This window comes from Carex rostrata, chromosome 20 (genome assembly GCF_964058835.1).
Source record: "Carex rostrata chromosome 20, lpCarRost1.2, whole genome shotgun sequence".
Lineage (NCBI taxonomy): Eukaryota > Viridiplantae > Streptophyta > Magnoliopsida > Poales > Cyperaceae > Carex > Carex rostrata.
This window is the reverse complement of record NC_135937.1, coordinates 8,866,795-8,884,960: the sequence shown is the minus strand read 5'-3', so window position 1 is coordinate 8,884,960 and position 18,166 is coordinate 8,866,795. Positions and strand designations below refer to the sequence as shown.

Below are 18,166 nucleotides of genomic sequence, written 5' to 3'. Positions count from 1 at the left end.
ATATTATTATTTGAAAATTAATATTAAAAATTGTGAAGTATTTAAGTTAATAAAAAAGAAGAAGATACGAGTAAGGATAATTAATAAAACTAGAAAGTGATCACTTAAAATAAACTAAAATCATATTAGAACAACTCTTTAACGTAAAACTAGGATTAGTGCAGCAATCTTAATTAGAAAGTGAAAAGGGATGTGATAAATTTGATGATTAATTATTAAATCGTATGTGGTACGTTAAGACTTAAGATAGAGATAGAAATTAAGCGTGCATTAGTTTGGTAACAATATATATATGTTTTGCTTGTTTTATCTCAAACCAACATGCAAGGCCTGAAATAGACAAATACTGTTGGCTGGTTTCTAATTTCTATACTTGTATGATCCATTAATTTTCATTAATTTCCATTTCCATTAGGCGGATACGGCCCTTAGAAATTAAGTTAGAATTAATAGTGGAAAGGTAGGAGATCGAGATCTCCTGTGGCTCATAATGAAGTCTCACACTGTATAATGTCGGCATAATGCATGCGACCGCAAGACCACAACTACTGTGTCAAGTCACCAATTCACCATGCACGCATCGGCCACAAAGGAAGGAAATTAAAGGACCATGCATATATGCAAGATGACGAAAAAGGAAATAGCAAGGGTTAAAAAGAGCCTCAATTAAACCCGACCCAATTTGGCAATTTTCATGTCGAAAAGTCTAGCGTAGCGTAGCGTAGCGTAGCGTAGCGTAGCGTAGCGTACGATCATTCTGTTGTGTTGTGTGGCTGCTAACTCTGCTACGTTGTTAGACTTAGACCGATCATTGTGTGGCTGGCTACCTAGCTGTTCTACTTTTAATTAATTAGTCATCGGCTCTTTTGCGAAAACGAATGCATTCAACTTGACCTCGCTTTCAAACGGATGGTGATGGTGATGGATGATCTGCAGCGCGCGCCTTCCACGTGGTGCCATTGGGTTTACATGACGCACCGCAAAATATTCACGTGCTAGCTAGCTGTGCTACAGACACGTCACCATTCAGTATTCACTATTGACGATAATTTTAGCCAATTGGTTCGGAGACCACGAGGTCCATGTTTGTCATGAAAGGAGGCTAGTGCTAGTCAAATGCTCGATGCGAATCTTACCACCTGAATTTTTATGGAAGCGTCTAATTGTCCACGGCCTTTTGTCCACCATTTGTCCACAGCTTTAACTTGCGCGAATACTGTAAAATTACTTCTACATGTTGTATAATTATACAATATATCACATAAAATATATCAGTTAATCACAAAACATTCAGCAACTATTTGAAGTAGTTCCATGATAGTTAGAAAAAGATTGCAACTTGCACAACAAGACAAAATAAATGTACTTTCAAACTGTACTTTCGGAAATTACAGTTATAGGAAGTTATTGGCAGTTAGAGTTAATTATTAGCGTCTGCACTGGGTTGAATCTTGTATACTGTAAAATTAAATCTTGTATACTGTAAAATTGAATCTTGTATACTGGAAAATTGAATCTTGTATACAATAAAATTTTCAATTGAATATTGTATACTGTAAAATTGAATCTTGTATACCGTAAAATTTTCACATAATACTGTAAATTTTCAATTGAATCTTGTATACTGTAAAATTTCTAAAACTAAACCATAAAATAATACCATCTATACTGTAAGATAAAATGTAACAAATGCTTCATTTCAGTTTAAACTACAACCTACAAAGAATCATGTATACTGTAAAATTGCAAAATATAAACCATAAAATAATACCATGTATACTCTAAAAATTGCTAAATCTATACATACATCCATCATCACACAAAAAATCTGTTCACCACAAAACAACATATGTTCACCACAAACAACATCTGTTCAATACAAGATAAAAATATTCACTGCAACATTCAGAATAACATAATAGCAACAAAAAAACTATGGACAAATAACTTTTACATTAGAAACCTCTTGTGTTCATTGTTTGGATGAGTAAGAAGCCTCTCTATCATATCTTTCCTCCAGATTTTCACAAGATGAATACTGTAAAATTAGAAGATGAATACTGTAAAATTACAAGATAAAAACTGTAAAATTAACAAATCATCTCTTTCTTCTAGATTTTCACAAGATGAATACTGTAAAATGACAAGATGAATATTGTAAAATTAACAAGGCAATACTGTAAAATTAACAGATTAATACTCCATATCGTCTATCTATCATCTATTTCCTCCAGATTTTCACAAGATGGATACTGTAAAATGACAAGATGAATACTGTAAAATTAACGGGGCAATACAATAAAATTAACAGATTAATACTCCATAACGCCTCTATCATCTCTTTCCTCCAGATTTCATTTGAAATGCTAGATCTGTTACTGCATACAACGAAAACAACAAATTCAACAGAAATAACTTACTAGATTTGAATTTTGCCGTTGCGGCCGATCCAAATTATTCTTCCGATCCGATCCGATCATCTCTTTTCTTTTTTCACCCTACAGCAATGAGCAATTATGATAAGTTTCCACAACAATTTAGAACTAGGCTTTACTCAATCTGACAAAATGATTGTCGTAAAGTTCAAAATTGTCTGAACTTTTTAACTTATATCATATTTTAGATATCAGCAAGTCACGATGGTTAACTTTGGGAAGAAATTGATGGCCGACCAAATTGAAGAGTGGGAAAGGTATGTTTTTCTCAAGTCGCAGATGCCACTGGTGGAGGTACTTCCCTGTTGATATTGAACCAGACTTTTTGTTTGAAAATTCGAGTAGGTCAGAATCAGAGAAGAAGAGATCAATAACTAGGATTTTGAGATTTTGTACCTGACATCGACGATCGCCACGCGAGGATTGTAGCTGTCTGCCGACAAGCCGCCGCCACGCGAGGACCTCCGACCGGTAAGTGAAATTAGGTCAGAAGAGAGTAGATAGCTGGAGGTGACATCTGAGCCGACCGATGGCCTGATCTGTCTTCCTGATCACGAATCCAACGGAGTAGATCGCTTTGCCAAGACTCATTATGTCTCCGGCGGTAGACAACGAAAGTTTGATAGTGCACATCGAGAGGAGGTAGAATTTGGGGACGAGGTTTGTTCGATCGAGGGAGATCGAGATGGAGAACAACAAAGAGAAGAGCGATGCCTATCTGTTTGGGGATCGGGCCATGGTAGCTCGATAATCATATCCGCCATTAAAGATAGCTTGAGCGAGGATTGAGAAAGAGGGAGCTCTGATTTAGAATCTTGCTAACAGGAGAGAGAGAAAGCAAATATAGAAAGAGGAGACGATTTAGAAAGTCGTTAGGAATTTGACGATTAAATCGCCTTAATGAAGAAAGAGAGGTTTATTAAGTAGTTGTCGGACCGTTAAAATCCGTTAGAATTGGATAAAATTCATTAGTTGTGGACAGATGGTGGACAAAAGGCAGTGGACAAAAACTTTTTCTCAATTTTTATTTCTGGGCCTATGAATCTATGATACATTGATACGGAGCCCGGCGAGCCGTGTAACATGTAAAAGAAAAAAGGTTCCGAGTTCCGATTGTTGTCTTAAATTAAAAAAAACGACTATATCTTTTTGATAAAAAAAACATAAAAACTCTTTTAAGTCAAACAAAATGTACACTCGCTTTAATCAGAAACGCCATTGTTCATATCGAGGACATTAATAGCCTCACAACTAAGCCTGCTAGTACAATAGTCTCCCAAAAGAGGCCGAAATCAGTCCAAAATTCACAAAAGTAATGGTGTCCTAAGCAAATATCAAACGCAATCCGTTAGCCTAATAAATTTAGCAACCCAAAAAGTAAGCAGCAATCCACCCCTTCGCTGGTCCCTATCCACAGTCCAGCACTATGCTGATTGCTATTCCTATTCCTATTCCATCAGTAAACTCCTTTTTTCAAACATATGCTATTGTTATCATATCCAATTTGATACTTTAAAACTCCACTTGATGAATATATATATTCACTAACAATTGCATAATTTAAAACCTTTGGAAACATATAACTTTTCAATTCTAAGATAACATACAAAACTACCTGAGTCGAGAGAGAGAATGCAGTTGAGAGATGTACAAATAAAACATTAGTAAATGTCTTTTTTCCCATGAAAATCCTTTCTATCTAAGAATTGTGCACCCTTTTTCTATCCCAAGAAGCTTTGATGCCCATTTTTCTTCTCTTTACAGATTCAACCTGGCACATGAAAACCTTGAACCAAGGACCTGCTCAGCCTAGTAGCACAGGCCTAGCTGCAAATTTCACAATATTTTAGTACCAAGAAGTCTTCGACTAAACCAAGTTGGTGTGCTATTGATCTTCTAAATATCAATAAGTTCTCTTTCTGTGAGGGTTTTCTCAACTTAGCTCTTGGAATTCAAAATGGTTGGACACCCTAAAAGATATAGTAACATAGTGTAGAATTGACAAATAACATGCTCATTATTTCAGTACAATTTTTAGAAACTCTACACTTCAACACAAATGTACTTGTCTAACTCTTGTAAAAATCAATGGGTCCATCTCCAGAACAGGTACACAACAACAACAGTGGCGACCATGCCAGTATAGGCAATCCATTTGTCGACTCGATGCCGCCTCTCTATCAGCTTCAATACTGAATTCGATAGACCCACAGTGTTGAGTACGTCTAGCGCTTTTCTTTGTGCTCTCTGGAAATTATAGACCGATAAAAGTAGTATCAACAAGGACACCAAATTAGAGAAGTCTTCTCAACAGCAAGCTAGTTACCAGTATAACATTATTACTTAGTATTGCCAAAATGCTTCACACAAAGCCCCCAATTCTACTTTAAATTTGAATTTGTGGCTATTCTCGTGAAAAGTAATAGTAAAATTCAATGCTTGGTAATCATTGTACATATCTCTGGTAAGGTTATAAAAGGACTACACAGTACATTCCCACGTGCTCTGTCTTTCATAATAAAACATCTTTTATATAAAAGTTTAAACTAATTGCTTTGATATAGGGAGTCGTTCTAAGAAATTACTTATAATTTTCTTTTGGAAAATGTAATTATTAATTTCCCAATACCCAAATAGGACTCGGAATCCACCCCATTAAAAGAAGAATAGAAAGAGAGCAAAAATATAATATACACATCTTCAGAATGATAACAAGCAAGTGGATTCTTAGATTTAATAGTATAAACCAAATGATCGATTTAATTTTTTATTTTTGATATTATAAAGCCAAAAAGCTCATGTGGCTTTTCAAAAAGGGACATATTTCCAGACAGAGTCATGCACAAAAAAAAAGCCCTTTCATTTATCCTCTGGAAACTCAAAAAATGAAACTATTGTTAGGAGCAACTGGGCATGTTCTGGATTTCTCTCTAGATATGAAGATTTTAACAAGCCAGGTCAATGACCACATGTACCTTTAACCTGTCTCTTTGGTCGGCGTACTTGGAGAGAACGGCGACACCAGTTGCATATGCTTCTTCTAGCATTATAGAAGAATTGCGGGCAGATTGCATGGCTTGAGCCTCATCATCAAATATCCTCAGAATATGTGAAGATTCACCATTCTAGAATGAAGCAAAATATAGCTTGATTAAGTATAATTTATTAGATGGCATGTGTTTAACATGATTTCTCAATATCACTTTTTCAAAACTATCACAATTATTAACAAAAAAAGAACTATCAGCTACATAAATTATGCAAAAATCAAGAAAACAAAGTTTCAGATTTAAAAGAAGTTCAAAGTTGAGTTGCAGAGACCTGTTGCAAATTTTACATTGTTGGATGAGCGGTAAGACATGAACCAAGTGTCATCATTTTTAATAGACATCAACTTTATATCATTTTAAACCACATTAAAAGGTTGGATTGCATACTTTGAATTTATTTATGCTGATTGTTGACATTGTGGAGTTAATTTTATTGTCAATGGATCCTAATCTTTATTTTTTTTTTGCTGTGCTTTTTGCTTACTCATTTATAATTAAGCCACCATACTATTTATCTCGTGCAACAGGACCAATAGCCATGAATAAATTCAGGCAAGAAGAAGCTAAATATTATCCATATGCAATGCCAATTAGCCTTTAGATAGTCATCTGCATATTTTGTAGCCATATTCTCAATTAACAAATTAAAGTTCAAGCAAGGAAGTGCAAAAAAAAAAAAAAACCACTTCTGGATGTGTATGTCATAATTAGTCAAAATAAAATAGTTATAATTTTTAAAATTTTCCTGGAAAATTGATAGCATTACCGCACTTTCAAGCAGGTCTGTTCTCTCCTTTGCCTCTTGCATTCGCTTCTGCTGGCGGACTAAATGCTTGCTCACGCTCTCATTCAATGACTCCACTTCCTCGGCCAATTGTTCAACCTTTCTGTAATTAAGGAAAATCACTAACTGTCAATACAGGTAACAAAAAGTTTCATTGCCAACTATCCAACAGATTCATATAAGGTATCATTACAAGATTCAGGCCACTTCTCTAGTGAAGATAACTAGTCAAAAGGAAATGGAGTATAGTTATTGTAGTAGTGGAAACTAAACCCTTTAGGCATGTTCGGTTGGGAAGGAATAGGAGAAGATCCTCTATTCCGGCCGAACAAGAAAAAAAATCCAATGGAATGGAGTTTGAACTTTTGCCGTCAAATCCCAGCTTTTTATAAGGAGGTCCCTCCTCGATTCCTCTATGAGCCATTTCACTATTCCATTGGGATGGTGGAATAGAGGAATTGGCCTTTTCCAAGAGATGAAATTGGCTCATTTACTGACACTCTTCCACCTTCAACCAAACACGACCGGAATAGTGTTAAATAGAAGTCTATTCCAAATTCCACTACCTTGCTGAACAGGCCCTTTATTTTGCAACAGGGTTGAAATAATATGGGCCTCGAAATATGGGTGGTAAGCCGTCTATCCACAAACATGGTGTTAAGCCATCATCTTTTTTTTGCTGGTACATCTAGGGAACAAGTAACACCGTAATAGGAAGCTATTAAACTAGTCAGGTGTTGAAATAGCATGATAGAAAAAAGGTACTAAACTTTTCTATAATAAACCAAAGGCATTTGACCCCATGAAATGCTACTTGATAGTAATATCAGAAACAAAGGAACAACTAAAACCAAAATCAAGGCCAGAAAATGAACAGCTCATCCAACCAGTACATAACGATATTGAAACTGGTACCGATTCAATGTCAGAATCTGGTAGACTGGTACCGATTCAAGACCTCATTGAATCTTTTAGGTATCTAATGCCTCTAGTATTAAGCGATTAACTCAGAATTACTCCACTTGAGCTAAGGTTACTCTACATGCTTTATCCAAAATGAAAATACAGCTCCTCATTTAGAGATATCACATTCATTTCATAAATTTCAGAGAAAACAAAAGGGAAAAAGATGAGGATGTACACCTCTTCCAGAGATCGCGCTGGGGTTTGGACGGGATGGAGCGCCAGAGTCGATCCATCTCCGCGCAGAGCGATTGGATCTGCGTTACGTCCCTCTTGACAGCTAATGCCAAATCGTTTACAGACGACGAAGAAGAGGAAAAAGAAGAGGAAGACGAAGAGGAAGACGAGGAGGAAGAAACGAGGTGCTCCAGCCTGGCCAAGCCATCTCTGGCGCGCAAGAGGAGGCGCCTGGCGCTCTGATAGATCTCCGACAAGGTCCCGCTGCCGCCAGCGCCTGAATCCATGCTCTAATCTCTATGGAGAGAGAGATCCGAACGAAGTGCAGTGCTTTTGTGTCGCGGATCTCTCGAAACGGGTTGAGAAATTGTAATGGATTTTGGCTCCTTTCAGTGAAACGCTATCCTCTTCGGAGGTTTTGATCTGGTCCGTTCGTTTCGGATTGGACGGGCTGGATTAAGGGTTCACCAAATTTTGAGTTTTTTAAAATTCGGACAAGATCTGATCTGGTCCGTCCGATTCGAAACAAACGGACCAGATCAAAACCACCACACAGCTCCGCAGGTAAAACCTCCGCAGAGGATACGCTTCCCCTTTCAGTACCTTCTCATTCTCAGAGGAGAACCTTCGTTAAGAGGGAACCACGGTCGAATTCATGACACCTAAAGTAACTCAAATTTTGAGTTTAGATCTGGACCGTCAGATCAGATTAAGCACGAATATTAAAGAAACTCCGTGCATGACCCAATTGACCTGGGTTCTGATCGGACGGTCCAGATCTAAACTCAAAATTCGAGTTACTTCGGTCGCTGAAATTATTTTCCTTACCACCATAATAAATCAGAATTAAATTAATACCACCCATGAATTCCGAATTCATATTCCATCACAAACTCAGATTCAGTCCGCGGACTGGGTATGCGTACCGAAATTAATTTTTTTAATATATTTTTTTTGAATTTTTTACTAATTCGTCTGCATATCCAGTATTTGGGCGGATTTTTTTTTATTTTTTTTAATTCTGTTATGAATTGTTTTAAATTTTTTGACCAATTTTTCTTTTTTGTTCTATTATGTTTTGTTTTGTGGTATTTAGAATTATATGTACACATAAAATTTAACGGTGAAATTGTAAAAAACAAAACACACTTATTTAACAAATAAATTTTTTGACTAAATTTCAACTAAAAATTACTACAATAAATTATACACACAATTTGAGTAGCATTTTGTACTAAGTTGGTACACAAATCGCTACAAATTACACTCACAATTTGATAAATATTTTATACTACAAATTATATATGCATAGCAGAAAAAAAAATTTAGTCAAAAAATTTCAAACAATTCATAACAAAACTATAAATATATATATATATATATATATATATTAAAAAAAAACAATTTTAGTATGCATACCTAATCCGCGCACCGATTGAGATATGTGCGCGGACTGAGTCTGAATTCGTAGTGGAATCTGAATTTAGAATTAATGGGTGGTATTCATTTAATTCTGATTTATTAGAGTGGTAAGGAAAAAAAAGGGCCTCGGTTGCTCCTGGCAGTTAATTCATTTTACTTTTTTTTTTTTTGTGAGAACCTGGCAAGAGCTGCCATGTATATGCATCGAAATAAAGGAATAGTCTCTTACATTGCCTCTAATCTAGATAGCTCTAAGGTTGCAATCATCAAACTGCAAAGTGATAAGAAGAGCGAGCAGGTCTCTCTCTCTCTCTCTCTCTTATTTTTCAGAAAATAATTTGCAGATCTCCAATCTAAAATACAATATTGGAGTTGTTCAATATGGATGTAAAAATTATAGTTTAATTTATATTGTAAATTGGAATTCATAACTTTACGGTTCAGATTTATTCTGAGTCAGATCTAACTCAATCAGATCAGATGCATAATGAATCAATGATGATGTATGGGTCAGTGTCAGGTTAAAAGAACGGTCCAGATTCTCTTCCACGGTACCGGAGTTGATCCGATTTCATGTTCAGGAATCAGGTCTATGCTCGCCAAAGACAATTGGAGAGGAATTGAAGTTGAAAGCTCATAGGCCTAGCCCAACATAAATCGAATTGTAACAGCCCATCTATATAGGCCCATAATTGCACTGTGGTTTCTCTACTCTCGAGTCTTACCTCCCCGTGGGCCAGTGGTGGCAATAGGCAAAGAGCCAGAGGAAACACTTCTCATTCTCTCTCCCGGCTTTCAGCCAACTCTCTCTCCCCTCCTCCATTTCGCCATTACAGTTTTTCCTCCATGAGGTAAATCTCTTTCCTCTTAAACTTAAGCTCCTATACCGTACCCGGCGATGCGATTGGTGTAATCAGATAGTTGTTTTGTTTGTCGTGTGGCTCTATGTGCAGCGAGCGATCGCTCTCAAGGGGACTCGTGTTCGATTTTAAATCTTATAGCGGGTTCTTTGCATTATCATGTGTTTAATCTTCTTTAATTAATCTATTCTTAGCTTTTTTTTTCGATAAAATCAATTCTTAGCTTGGATTATTAGTGAAATTTCACAGTCTTGCCTTTAAATTTTCTGGTTAACATTTTAGTCAAGTCAATGCTCTGGACTTACTATTTGTCAGGTCAGCCGTCAGCCCCTCCAATAAGAAACTGCCACCAGTTCCTCCAGAAATGCAGTTACTTCCAACAAAGATAAATATTGGTTTGAATTGGTTTGGTTTACATTATTTCACTCTACACTGTACTAGAGAAAACAAAAATCTGAAGAATGTTGTCAACATAAGTAAATTATGTTGTCGTCTCTCTAACTCTAATTGTTATTTTCTAAATTGCTAATTACCATCCTAATTATTTTTATGGTATAATTAGTCGTCAGCCAGAGGTACTTTGGGCCCAGCGCTCAGACAGGATCTATCTGACGATATCTCTTCCTGATGCAAAGGGTGTGAAAATAAAAGCCGATCCTAATGGCCTGTTTAGTTTCTCTGCAACTGGGCCCCATGGTGAACCCTTTAGCTTCAGCTTGGAGCTCTTTGATTCCATTAAGCCTGAGGCAAGTCTTTTCTTCAATTCCTTTACAAATCATCATGTGTTATCTCTATGTCTTTTGTTCCATATCTTAATTAAATAAACTGTGGAAATATCTCATAAGCATAGCATTTCTGCTTATAATAAAAATAAATTTGCCATGTTAAAATTCTCCTTGTTATAGGTGGGCAAACTGAAAACTGGCTTGAGAAATATAACATGTTCAATTTACAAAGAGAAGACTGCTTGGTGGCGTCATCTTCTCAAGTCAAAGGAGAAATCTGCTCCTTATATAAAGGTTGACTGGAACAAATGGTGTGACGAAGATGATGAGTCTGGTACGTTCATACTGGTACCTGTGTGTAACAGTCCATAATCTCCAGTGTTGAGTTGTTTCTAGTTAATATTTACTTGCTTAGAAGGGATTTAACAAATATTGAAAAGGAACTGTACTATTGTACAGCCTGTAGGTACTGGGGCAATGTATCCAATTGGTATGGCATCGCTTAATTCGTGCATTCTGATTATAAATATTTTATCCATTTCACATGGGATTGCTATAATATTTTTTTCCCAAAGAATAGACATGCCTGATCACTACTTTTATTTTTCTTTACAGAGTTATCTTCTGAAGACGACAATGATGGGGTATGATAATTCTGTAATTTCCTTCTTTTCATGAATTTTCATGCTAAGAAACAATTCTTATTATTGTGGGGATTTTCTGAGGGGTTCTTTTGAAATATGGAGAGGTTTTTATGTGGTTATTATATTAAAAGATGGACAAAGAAATTTTTTCTCATAACACCAGGTCATGTTGTGATATTCTCAAGTGCAGCGCTTAGTTTTGGTATTGTTATTTTTCAGGTCAATGATGAAGATGAAAGCAGTGATGATGGAATGCTATGTAAGATTTATTCTGTTATACCTTGTTTCTATATAAAATCTGTATATGGTACTACGAACTTAGGAAGTATACCTTGCTCTCTGGTAATGGCAGGTATACCATGCTGTATAATACTGGCTTGTATGCAGTGCTCTATCGTATGAAAGCCCATTTGAAAATGTCTAGATCATACATGTATTTCTAGTCCCAGTTCAAGTTTGTTGTAACAAACTGAACACATATTTGAAGCATAACAGCAAATGAGATTTTTTAACATTAACCTTATACCAACAGTCTGAAAATACATTACTCAATGAAGTCTTTCTCTCTCAAATTCATGCAGATCTTCCTGACCTGGAGAAAGCTAGAAAAAAGTACTAGCAAAGCATGTGAAGTGAATACTGTAACAACTGCTAATGTGGGTGCATAATCATAACCTCAGAGTCTAAGAAATTTGTTAGCTTATAATTGTTGCTCATCTCCCATTTACAGTTTCTGGTTTTTGGAGATTAAGCTAAATCAGTATGCAGTTTACTTTCTGTTGTCATGTGGAACATGTTCCATCTGTTCAACTGGCTGATTTCATTGCCAAGTGATATAGACAAATGACGACTAAATCTAGTTTGAGTCCTTTTTGGTACTTGTTTTACCAAGTTCCAAGTAACCTTCATAAAGTATGGTCGTATTGCCCCCATCTTTTAGTTAAATATTACTCAATCCATCTACCATCTTTTCTTTGTACCTGGATCTGAAACTGATCTCGGGAAATATGTATGATGTTAGAGTGAGATTCAAATTGTACAGGAGTGTGGGATGCTTGACAAATTTAACAAGCTTGACGAATGCAAAAACCATTGAATAGGCAGGATTATGTATAGAAGAAAGCTGTCTATGCTCCAACTAGTAATCTTGCCGTCATGAAATTAAGTAAGAGGTATTGAAAATTGAAAGTTTATTTCTTTCCAGTCCAACTGAATGAATAAAGCTTAAAAAGATTTACATCGACAGAGAGCAACATTTTTTAGTATATTTACTTTGATATGGTGCAATTCAACATAAAACTGACCCAATTATATAGATTTTTAGTCTATTTAATTTAGTATGATGTTGATATATACAGCATGATTGTTGTTCTACAGTGATTTTCAAATTATGTAGCATGATCATGATGCGCATTGATCTACAAGTTGAAGCATCACATTTCCTTTTAGAAGAGAGAGAATGATTCAATGAGTAGCGTTTTTAGAGAGATGATGCAAATATAACTATAACGAGAATAATAATCGGAATGACTAACAAATTCTCTCGACCAAACATAATTCTAATGTATGTATATTTTTTTTCATATTTTGCGTGATAACTGCCTTTGTTGTATATAAAGCCGATTACAGACAATTGATGGTTATTTTCTAAATCAAATAAAGTAAATGACGAAAGTGGCATTTTGTTATGTACTTCTTGACAATTTATTTATATTTTATAAAGTTAAAACTAAAGAGAGAGAAAAAAGAGAATTTGAAGAAAGAATTTCCTTTATTAATCTTTTCTTAACAGTACACGAGATACAATCAAGTATATATAGATATTACAATGATTCTCTATCTATCTAATGTCTGTTACAACACTAACAGCTTAACTAACATCATTAATGTCTAAATAACAGAATTAGTTGTGCTGTTATTCCTATTAAAAACATGATGAAAACAAAATATTAAAAAAATGATGAAGACATAATAATATTAAAGACAATAACTCCTCATGACACCCACTCATTATATTCCAGATTTCTTTTCATCTGTGCTACAAATTAAAAATCACATCTCCTCAGAGCGAAATGCAAAGAAAATATGGTTCTATTCTTTAAAGCTGGATTTGACTACAACAGAGAATCGAATACCCCAATAATGCAACCTTTTTTTAAAAAGGAAAATAAGGTAACTTATCCCGGAAAGGGAAAGGGAAAGGAAAAGGGATGACCATCTAGATTCTAGAGTAGTAGAGTACGACCTTTACATGTAAGTTTTTAGAGTTAGGCTGGGGTGCTATGGATAGCATAGTGGCCTCCCGTGCTACGGCTCAATATTCAACTTTTCAAAATTCAAACGGTCGATCCGAACCATTCATTGTTTAATCCATATTGAAATGTGCTTGGAGACCAAATTTTACATTTTTTGGAATTTTTTTGCTATTTATTAAGATGGTTTCAAATCGCTGTTTTCCAGTGGTGCAGAATTTTAATAAAAACAGCGATTTTGAAACCATCTTAATAAATAGCAAAAAAATTCCAAAAAATGTAAAATTTGGTCTCCAAGCACATTTCAATATGGATTAAACAATGAATGGTTCGGATCGACCGTTTGGATTTTGAAAAGTTGAATATTGAGCCGTAGCACGGGAGGCCACTATGCTATCCATAGCACCCCAGCCTAACTCAAGTTTTTATATCCAACCAAACCAACTCATGTATTTAATTTGTGATGTGTATAGTGCATTGCACGTATATATATATATATCTTGAAACGTCGGTTATTGTGGTTCCTGCGTGCGACAAGTGTTAACATATGGTCACTTTTATGGGTCCTCACAATTTATTATAAATGACACTATAAAATCTTTAATTCATATTCATCATGGAACTTCATATATACGTGGCTAATGTGTTAAATGCTCATGCTGTCTTTCCAGGACCAGGATGATATACAAATAATTATTTCAACGACAGATTATGACAATTTTGTATATAAGTACGTGTTTATTATATTATTTTCTAATTGATAATAAACAAGTTCTAAGTAGAACTTTTTCTCGAACAATTAAATTTTCAGATTTATATTTTTAATGATGTAAAATATAAATAATTTGAACATCAAGAATAAATAATTTTTTAAAAAAACATACAAAATATATATAAGATAAGCAAGTGACTTTAAAAATTCTAAAAAAAATAGTAAAAAATTTTCAAAAATATAAAATTTGTTCTCCGCCCTGTTGACAGCCTCTGTCAATATTTTCAAAAAGAAAGACAACTTTTAATTATTACTTTTTAAGAAAGAGATGAAAATCTATATCTTTGTTATTATACAAATAAAATTTCCTATTCTTATATCAAACTCATAATCTCTCACTTAGAAGACATGTACTTTTGTATATATTTTGTCAAGAGTCAATTAAGTGTATAGAAACCGTAGAGGGACGTGGCATTGAATGGAACATTGAGCATGAAATCTTTATTTTTGGCTGCCGACATGTGCAATTAATTTGCATCGTCTCCATTTTTTTAATTGAGTGAGTCTATGGTACTATGCATATTACGATTTGTTACCGTGCTACGGCTCTATATTCGAGTTTTCAAATCTTAACGGTCGATCCGAACCGTTCATCTTGTTCTCCATATTAATATGTGTTTGGAGACCAAATTTTACATTTTTTGAAATTTTTTTAGATTTATTGAAAATCACTGTTTTTGGATGGTCCAGAATTTTCAGATCAAGTGATTTTCTAAATATCTAAAAAAATAGTAAAATTTTTTCAAAAAATGTAAAATTAGGTCTCCAAACACATATTAATACGGAGAACAAGATGAACGGTTCAGATCGACCGTTAGAATTTGAAAACTCGAATATAAGGCCGTAGCACAGTAACAACCCATAATATGCATAGTACCATAGACTCACTCTTTTTAATTTGTGGACTAAAATGAAGGTGAACCATACAGCCAAGCCAATCAAATTTATTTATCTTAAGAACTAGTAGCGCTAGCGCATGACAAACTGAATATTTAATCTGACCTTATCAATCGACATATTTTTCTTTTCCATTTATCTAAATTAAAATTATAATTTATATACTTCTTATGACCAGCTAACAATTGTCAACGTTATATATGAAACGTATACATATTTAAATTTTATAAACACCAACACCTAAAACTTCATTTTGTACAGGATTGACAATTAATACATGTTATCCGAACAAAAATGATAGTTGATACAAGTTTTAACTCTTATATGGATTCAAATTCATACAATTTCATGTTTAATTAAAAAAAAAAATTGTACGAGGTTCACAATTAATCTTAATTTACAATATATATAAAGTTTAAGTTACACCCTGTATCAAAATTCACATTCACATTGAATAGGTGTGGACGGTGCGGGCGATAAAAATCATTTTCTAAAAAATTAGCACCAAAGCTTTTTTTGTATGTAGCATGATGGTTACATTTTCTTTTTATCGTAACTACAAATTGAATCCATTAGTTTTCTATTTATCGCACTACATATTTTGTCAAACAATTAGAATTGAATTGACCAGAGGTTTTCATTTACTATTACACGCTCAAAAAGTATCAATAAAATTGTACAAGGCAAATTGAAAGAAAAACAAAGAAACATTTCATAGCTATTGAACTTATTTAACTACTTTAATATGCTTCATATTTTATCGTACCATAAATATAATCGGATACTCCTTGCGTGCAATATAGAAACTAAATATATAATCTATAATTTCAGTCCATTTATTAATTAATTTTCGGTTCTGTGTAAAGATATGAATATATTGTCATGCAATGTTGTATCTTCAAAATTGTATCGAATTGAAACATATCAAATGCATTTTTTTTTTTTTTTGTAACACAATTATAAAATGTTAATCAGATTATCCTTTCCTTAGCTAAATGGAGAGCAACTATCAGTACAAGAATTAATATTAAAAAGGAATTGACCAGAAAACGGGCTTGATCCTCTAAAGGGACGCAAATATCACCACCTGGAGAATCACAAACCGTCCAGAATTTCCACGGCATTAGTAACCGTTGATCCTGATAAATTAATCTTGTATTTGTCTCGAAAGCAACGGTGCATTTTTCCTTTATTTTGAAAAGTTTTGGGTCGGCTCAGCATTATCTAAAGTAACTCAATTTTTGAGTTTAGGTCCGGATCGTCCGATCAGAAATTGGGGCCAATCTGACCGTGGTGGAACGCACAGGGCTTTTTAATATTCGTGTCTCATGAAAACTCAAAAATTGAGTTACATTAGGGATATGAATTTAAGATCTAGTGGCCTGGTCCACGTGGCGACATTCTAATCGGTATTGGTCGGCCAGTCCCAATCCTATCGGTTCTCCCGCGCCAAACTGCGATATCCGTGCCGAGAGATCATCTTCTTTACATAATTAGCATTCACCGAAAGGAACCACACGAGTGCAGACACGTGTAAGGAAGTTGTGTCCGTTGCTGTTTCGATTTTTTTTTTTTTTTTTAATCCATCCTTATGAATTTTTTGTCTGATCCGCGACGAGAGTGGAGACCACAGGGCACAGGGTCTTTTTCACAATTCACAGTATGCACAATTGATCGTCCAGTCCAATTATTTTTCATTTTCAACCCGATCCAAAAAAGTTACCATTTCCTTTTGGAGTTTGTAGAGACAATATTTTTATTGGGGATTCTAGTTGCACTTGGAGCATGTGCCAGTGAAATGGTTTGAACGTAGTGTAATAACGGGACCTACATGGAAGTCTCTCCTTGGTTTTAGTCAGCAGACTTTGTAAATCTATAATATGGTCCCCACTCCCCAGTGCCAGTCTCAACAAAATAGACAATTGCATGGGTATCCAAGGCAAGTTATAAATTGCACATAACAGATAACTTTATCTTGCAGTATACTGGTCATCTGATTCTGCAATTTTTGTATCATGAAACTACAATAGTTATACAAAAATATTTTAAAACAACCCAGCAATGCACCCATACAATACAAAAGCTGCTGTTTATTAAATTTGACAAATAACAAGGGCACATTCGGAAATTTGCATGCGACGATTATCCATAACCATTCGAGAATTCTATAAATAGAGGGGCAGAGCAAGTGATTTTATCATCACAACACAATCCATTCTATAAACAATAGAAAGAAAGAAAGAAAACCTTAATTAGAATTAAGAACAATGGCAGGGATTATCCACAATATTCAAGAGAAGCTCCATATGGGAGGAGATAACAAGGAGCAGGAGAAGCACAAGGTGGAGGCGCACAAGGAGGCAGAGAAGCACAAGGAGGCAGAGAAACACAAGGGGGAGCACAAGGAGGGAATGGCGGAGAAGATCAAGGACAAGATCCATGGGGAAGAGCACGGTGATGAGAAGAAGGGGAAGAAGGATAAGAAGAAGAAGAAAGACAAGAAAGAGGGCCACCACGGCAAGGACAGCAGCAGCAGCAGCGACAGCGATTAGATCAGATCAGATCTCCCGGTAATCAACTGGAAACCTTCATTATATTTCTTTGATTTTCTTAATTTTTCGCATTTATTTATTTATTTTGTGCTCTGTTTTTTCCTTTTCAGTGTTTGCTGGCTTGTGAGTAAGCGAGTTTGTGAGATCAGCGTTGCCTTTTCATTTTTTTCTGTAATGGGATGTAATGGTGTAATAATAAATCGTTGATTATGGTAGTTACAAGCTTCTCCAGTTTATTAATATGATCTATGTATCATACTATCATGAATCATGTATGGTTTTTAACTTGTGATATGCACACAGTTTGAACATTTGAGAAATTTATGCATTCGATCGGGTTTGCTTTTAGCATATCTCTCTCTTTTCGTTTCGTTTTGGTATTAAGATGTCTCTGAAATTTGTTTTCTCAAAACATACATTAATTGTGTGTTGGATCAATGTTGAGACCTAAATAAGCAGGTTACATCACCTGGGACAGCGGAAAACTGATCTGTGCCTCGTCTCTGTCCTCTCAGTCTGTTTGCTTATTTTATTGAAACTAGTTCAGAGTAACAAATTTGATAGAAATTAATCCATCAATTAAGCATTTAATTAATTAATTAATAGGACATCAGGAATCATGAAGGTCCATTC

General features: G+C 34.9%; 3 protein-coding genes across 3 annotated transcripts; 2 read left to right on the top strand and 1 right to left on the bottom strand.

Annotated features, from left to right (window-relative positions):
- Positions 1-3,994: 3,994 nt before the first annotated feature.
- Positions 3,995-7,809, bottom strand: LOC144572190 (membrin-11-like). The gene is made up of 4 exons (XM_078321641.1): positions 7,413-7,809; positions 6,252-6,372; positions 5,411-5,560; positions 3,995-4,682 (listed from the first exon to the last, which is right to left on the bottom strand). The coding sequence occupies exons 1-4, from the start codon at positions 7,694-7,696 to the stop codon at positions 4,521-4,523; spliced, it is 717 nt and encodes a 238-aa protein (XP_078177767.1). The 5' UTR covers positions 7,697-7,809; the 3' UTR covers positions 3,995-4,520.
- Positions 7,810-9,497: 1,688 nt separating this feature from the next.
- On the top strand, positions 9,498-11,919 carry LOC144572191 (HSP20-like chaperones superfamily protein). The gene is made up of 6 exons (XM_078321642.1): positions 9,498-9,682; positions 10,254-10,437; positions 10,597-10,750; positions 11,032-11,060; positions 11,280-11,319; positions 11,642-11,919. The coding sequence occupies exons 1-6, from the start codon at positions 9,678-9,680 to the stop codon at positions 11,677-11,679; spliced, it is 450 nt and encodes a 149-aa protein (XP_078177768.1). The 5' UTR covers positions 9,498-9,677; the 3' UTR covers positions 11,680-11,919.
- Positions 11,920-17,181: 5,262 nt separating this feature from the next.
- Positions 17,182-17,853, top strand: LOC144572339 (dehydrin family protein). Its single transcript, XM_078321879.1, has 2 exons — positions 17,182-17,551; positions 17,644-17,853. Exon 1 carries the CDS (start codon positions 17,249-17,251, stop codon positions 17,531-17,533), a length of 285 nt encoding a protein of 94 aa, XP_078178005.1. The 5' UTR covers positions 17,182-17,248; the 3' UTR covers positions 17,534-17,551; positions 17,644-17,853.
- Positions 17,854-18,166: the final 313 nt, after the last annotated feature.

Bases quoted from the DNA above. Each gene is read 5' to 3' on its own strand.
- LOC144572339 (XM_078321879.1), top strand. From the start codon at position 17,249: ATGGCAGGGATTATCCACAATATTCAAGAGAAGCTCCATATGGGAGGA.
- LOC144572190 (XM_078321641.1), bottom strand. From the start codon at position 7,696: ATGGATTCAGGCGCTGGCGGCAGCGGGACCTTGTCGGAGATCTATCAG. The intron at 6,373-7,412 runs GTGTACATCCTC...CCTTAATTACAG, and splicing joins CAGCGCGATCTCTGGAAGAG to AAAGGTTGAACAATTGGCCG. The intron at 5,561-6,251 runs GTAATGCTATCA...GCTTCATTCTAG, and splicing joins CAGACCTGCTTGAAAGTGCG to AATGGTGAATCTTCACATAT.
- LOC144572191 (XM_078321642.1), top strand. The intron at 10,751-11,031 runs GTACGTTCATAC...TTTTCTTTACAG, and splicing joins TGACGAAGATGATGAGTCTG to AGTTATCTTCTGAAGACGAC. The intron at 11,061-11,279 runs GTATGATAATTC...GTTATTTTTCAG, and splicing joins CTGAAGACGACAATGATGGG to GTCAATGATGAAGATGAAAG.